This window comes from Aulonocara stuartgranti (assembly GCF_965226115.1).
Source record: "Aulonocara stuartgranti genome assembly, chromosome: 22".
In the NCBI taxonomy this organism is placed as follows: domain Eukaryota; kingdom Metazoa; phylum Chordata; class Actinopteri; order Cichliformes; family Cichlidae; genus Aulonocara; species Aulonocara stuartgranti.
This window is the reverse complement of record NC_138957.1, coordinates 5,724,962-5,730,236: the sequence shown is the minus strand read 5'-3', so window position 1 is coordinate 5,730,236 and position 5,275 is coordinate 5,724,962. Positions and strand designations below refer to the sequence as shown.

At 47.6% G+C, this 5,275-nt stretch overlaps 1 protein-coding gene across 1 annotated transcript; it reads right to left on the bottom strand.

Moving 5' to 3' along the window:
- Positions 1 to 799: 799 nt before the first annotated feature.
- LOC309699156 (uncharacterized protein) lies at positions 800 to 4,836 on the bottom strand. Its single transcript, XM_082522039.1, has 4 exons — positions 4,806 to 4,836; positions 4,391 to 4,563; positions 4,067 to 4,138; positions 800 to 2,565 (listed from the first exon to the last, which is right to left on the bottom strand). Exons 3-4 carry the CDS (start codon positions 4,091 to 4,093, stop codon positions 2,206 to 2,208), a joined length of 387 nt encoding a protein of 128 aa, XP_082378165.1. The 5' UTR covers positions 4,094 to 4,138; positions 4,391 to 4,563; positions 4,806 to 4,836; the 3' UTR covers positions 800 to 2,205.
- Positions 4,837 to 5,275: the final 439 nt, after the last annotated feature.

Sequence of the window (5,275 nt, the reverse complement as noted above, 5' to 3'; positions counted from 1 at the left end):
GAAATCCCAGTCTTCAATTAATTCAATACAAAATATTACATAGAGTGCACTATACAGGTCATCGGATGTTCAAGATGGGCTTTACGTCTACCAACAACTGCTCACACTGCCAATCAAATTCACCGGACAATTATATCCACACTCTGAACTGGTTCTGTCCACCAGTTCAGAAGTTTTGGCGCGAGATATGTGAAGACTTATCGAAGTGTCTGAAATGTAACATTCCAACTTCCCCCTTAGTGTGTTTGTTGGGCAGCTTAGATAATGTCACTTCAGAAAAGAATATCGCCCATATGGTTTTCACTGCCCTATGCATAGCCAAGAAAACAGTCCTCATGAACTGGAAAAATAAAAATAATCTTAACTCTAACCAATATAGAAATTATCTATTAGATTACATTAGTCTTGATACAGCCCCTGCCACCACATCAGATCAATTGCTCTGGGCTCCTTTGATCAGCTCCATCATCTAGTGGGGGTGGGGGGTCATAGTTTGGTCCCGCCTTCACTGTTGTGATTGGTGTGGGGGTAGGGACAGGCTTAGGGCGTCGGGGGGTTCCCCGGAGGCATCTTCCTTGGGGGGCTCAACCCGGGGTAGCGGTCATGTCCGGTTGGGGGCTCTGTTGGCTCTCAGGTGACTGTTTCCTCGCGGCTGCGTGCAGCGGGGCTAGGGGAGGGTCTGTGCTGACGGACGTGGGTTACTGACCTGGTAGCCTGGCTGCCCCTGGGTGGGTCCGGGATGGGCGTGACCCGGACCGGGCCTCGAGGGCTTGGGTCCTGGTTGGTGTGTTGCCGGGGTTGTGGGCGGGTGGGTGCATGGGGGCCCAGCCCTGGAGCAGGGTGCCGCCGGTGCATCGAGCCACCTGGGGGGCTCTTCAACTGGTGGGGGAGATTGTCACATCTTGCAGGAGCTTTCCTCTCCTCAGGAGCTCCCTCTGCAGGAGGGGAAGATACAGGAGAGGTGGAGGAAGATCTCAGCCTGGGTGTTTATTGCCTTATGTAGTCTGGAAGATGAGTGGATGGTGGGGTGGGTGCAGTTTTCTCTGTGGTGGGGTTGGGTGGACTGTCCCAGGCTCTGTGGGGCCGGGAGGCGCTGCTGCACTGGGCCCCGGTCTGGATGGGCCTGGACCCCCTTTCCCTGGCGGGTCGCGGAGTATGGGGGTGCCTACTGGGGTCAGTGGGGGAGCTGGCCCCAGGGAGGGGTCACTTGCCCCTCCCTTCCTTCCCTCCCCATCTCCAGCTGCCTCCCTCTTCCCGCTCCACCACAACCACCCACACATGCAGGACCTTGGAGTAGGGGTATGTCACCAGGGTGCAGAGGAGGCTAACCCCCCTGTCCCCTTCTGGCTGCCTCTGCCTCAATTTTATCCCACAACTTAGACATTCACATTACTCACACTCTCATTACACATACATGTAGGATCTTGGGGCTGGGCACGATACACGGAATCCAAAGTACCATCAGGGTGTACACCTCACCCCTGGCGTCGTTGCCCACCTCTCAATTTTAAATACACGTAGACATTGAGGGCTAGCAGGAGGGACCATGCGCTTACCTGCTGCTCTCTGGCAGGTAGCTCCATGCCCTCCTGGGTTTTAAATGCACCTTAGAACACACATGCATCAACACTACAATGAGCGGGTGGAGGGAGGTTTGGAGTCTTCTCTCACCCCCATTCTCTGCGACCTGCTGGACCGGGGGGGCTAGGAGGAGGAGTTGGCCGTCCAACTGCGGTCTGGAGTGTGGGGCCTTCCTGCTGCTGCGGAGTTGGGGCGGTCTGCCTCCCCCCACCGCAGGGAAAAGGGTAACACCACCTGGGTCTGGGTGCAGTTCCCCCCTCCAGGGGCAAGGGTACCTAGACCCGGTTTGTAGAGTACGCTTGGGGAGTGTGATCGTGTGTACAGCGTCTCTTTATGTCTGTCTCCATGTTGGTTGAGTGTGGAGTAAGTGCATATGAGAGCATGAGGGTGGGAATGGATGTTTGTATCTGTGTGTGCCTGTATGTCTGTGTCTATATGTCAGGTTGGGTGTCAGGCGCCACCTCTCTGGGGACATCTCAGGCCCTCCAAGGTTTGGAGGCCTATCTCCCCCCACCACCACTTCCCCTGCCAGTGGCGGACTCCCTCAGACATCGGTGCGTTGGTGGTTCTTTGTGTCCGGGGATGGGCGTCCAGGTACACACCGGCTCACTCCTTGGCAGCCGCTTATCGGGGCCTGGAGCCTGGGGCTCGCTCGGGCCACTTCGGAGGTGGGGTGCCCCCAGCCTCTCGGCCTGGGGCTTGGTCACTCAGGCACGGCTGGCTGCCGGCGGAGCTCGCGGGCACGTCACTGCAACTCCCCCTGGCTTCTGCTCCGCGGCTGCTGAGTGAGCCCTCATCTGGGACTCTCCTCAGCTCTTTCTGGGATAGTGGCGCGGCTGCCCCTCTGTTGGTCTTCCTTGGTCTCTTGTGTTCTGGGGGCCTCTGGATGTCTGGAGTTTTGATCTCCTCCATACCTGCTTCATGCCCTGGAGGACGGGGCTGTGGCCCCCCCACACCCTCTAGCAGATCATTACATGAAGGAACCTTTAAAAACAAAAAAAACAAAAAAACAAGCGCGTCCATGCTCACAGGTGTACACACGGGTGATCACACCCACAAACTACACCCTTTTTGGCTCCTACCTCAAAGCACACTGTGTTCTATTTATCTTATGTGCTGCACAATAATGTTTAATATTTAGTGTTTACTGTCATATTCCCATATATCATTGTGATGTTGTTTATTCTAGTACTCTTGTTCTCTTCTGCTTATTTTCCTTTTTCTTTCTCAGCAGGTGATCCAGGTGATCAATATATGCATTTTTTTTTCTCTGCCCGTTCTGTTGGTTTATGTTTTTTTGCCCTTCTCCCCCGTCCCTCTTCTCAGCTGTTTCTCTTTCCCTTTCTTTCTCCCCTTCTTTCCCCCAGTCAAGTCTGTCCCATATTCAGTAAGTGAAAATAAAATAAACAATAAAAGGTGAATCAAATGGACCATTACGGCAAGGCTGGGATGGTCAATTTGGTAAAGTAAATCCGTTGGGCATCTTTGTTTGCCTTTAGACAACAATTCTGATGGCAAAAGAGCCAAACGGGACAGGCAAAAAAAAAAAAAAAAGATGAGCTGTACCTGGCTACACGGATCAGAAAGCAGCTGTTGAATTTTTCACAGAAAAACAAAATGTGGCTTATTTCAAAATGATCAGAGTTTGTATTGCATTTCATCTGTTTCTTTTATTTCCTTTTCTTTCTTAGATGTTTGAAAGTCTGCATAGTGTGCTGCGCTTTTTAGTCTGCCTTCATTATCTTAATAAATAACAACAGGTGAGCAAGCAGTGTGATTTAATACAGACGTGCCTCCTCAAAAAAAAAAAAAAAAAAAAAGAATAATCAGTAAATCACTGGGATATGATGCTAAGCAGTCAGGTGCTGACAACCCCGCATCTACATAAGACCTGTGTGTTCTGTGCATGTATACTATAGTCCACCTAAATCACTGACAATAGAACATGATGAATAATAATAATGCATGAACAAAAAGTATTATCTCTTTATTTTCTTTCTTCTTTTTTTTTACACTTCCTGCTTCTATATTTTGTAAACCCGACTTCACAAAAGCATGGAAATTCAATAAAATCTTGACAACCAGTAAAAAAAAGAAAAAAAGAAAAAAGAAAATCTTAGCTCAAATAGCTTTAAAACTGTTTGCTCAACATGGGGATATTGAATTCTATAAGATAAAGCCATAAATACGCATATCTGAGTCTCCTATCAAAAGTTAGAGCTGTCTTCATGAAGTTGTATACGCTTTATTTCGCCAATACAGTGTGTTTCTGACTATTACATTCATTTGAATGGAGTTCTCGCACGAAACAAAGTATAGGTTTTCATTATGTGAACAACTTGAAAATCTTAGCTCAAACAGCTGCAACACCTGTTTGCACAGCACGGGGATATTGAAGTCTATAAGATAAAGCCATAAATATGTGTATATGCGTCTTCTATCAAAAGTTACAGCTGTCTTGAATGAAAGCATTATAGCAGCTTACCTCGATCATGTGGTAGAACAGACACATGGGCCACTTACGTGTCCTCCTACGGCAGGAGTAGTTGCCACAAACCTGCAAAACAAAAAGAAATGATCAGGTGACATGAATAGATTTATACAGCCATAACCAAGAGATTCTTCCTGCCTGTGGGCGTCAAACTAGACCCCCCCCCCCCCCCTCCTTACTGTAACTATCAAAATTATCATAGTCTAAAACGATCATCTCATATCAAAAATATCATAGTCACATTATCTGACTTTATTAGTTGTAACAATGAGAAACGGTAAACAATTTGGCAAATAAATGACTTATAATTGTGCTTACCTGGTCCAGATGATCCACAGCCCCTTTGCATTTGTTATAATCCAGGATGATGTGGGGCTTTCTCTTCCCAGAGTCCTGGACTTGTAGCTCACGGTGCCTGGTGCTCAATAAGACAACATTTTTTCTTTGCTTGGGGATGTAGGAAACCACAGCCTTGTCCCTGCTGTAGCGACCTGGATGGGAGAGACGATCATCGAATCTTACTGCCCGATTAATTTGCTCAAATCTTTTTTTTGACATGGTAGCAGGAAGCAGAAGAGCCCTGTCTACGGTGTACATTTTAGGACATCGTCAGGTGTCAGGAAAAAAGTTGTCAGGTATCAGTCTCACATGAAAAAATGTCAGGTCTCAGCCTCACACAAAAAAATGTCAGGTCTCAGTCTCACACAAAAAAAATGTCAGGTCTCAGACTCACATGAAAAAATGTCAGGTCTCAGTCTCACACGAAAAAATGTCAGGTCTCAGACTCACACGAAAAAATGTCAGGTCTCAGAATCACATGAAAAAATGTCAGGTCTCAGCCTCACACGAAAAAATGTCAGGTCTCAGTCTCACACAAAAAAAATGTCAGGTCTCAGACTCACATGAAAAAATGTCAGGTATCAGTCTAGGGTTGCCAACCGTCCCTTAAAAAACGGAATCGTCCCATATTTAGAAACAAAAGCACACGTCCCGTATTGAGCTAATAAGGGACGCACTTTGTCCCGTAATACAGTGAGAATCAAAAGTAGTCTATAAATGTTAATGGAATTAACACTTTGTTTGAAAACATAATTCCCAGCCCCTCTCCTGCTTTGTGACCAATGAGCTGACAGCACACTTATGACAATTCGAGTATGACAATTCAGATTACCGCTCATCTCATTGGTCGAGGAAAGGTCGCTT

Coding starts and splice junctions, on each gene's coding strand:
- LOC309699156 (XM_082522039.1), bottom strand. CDS start 4,093: ATGTGTCTGTTCTACCACATGATCGAG. Junction 2,566..4,066: donor TGTTCTACCACATGATCGAG/GTAAGCTGCTAT, acceptor TTGTTTTTAAAG/GTTCCTTCATGTAATGATCT.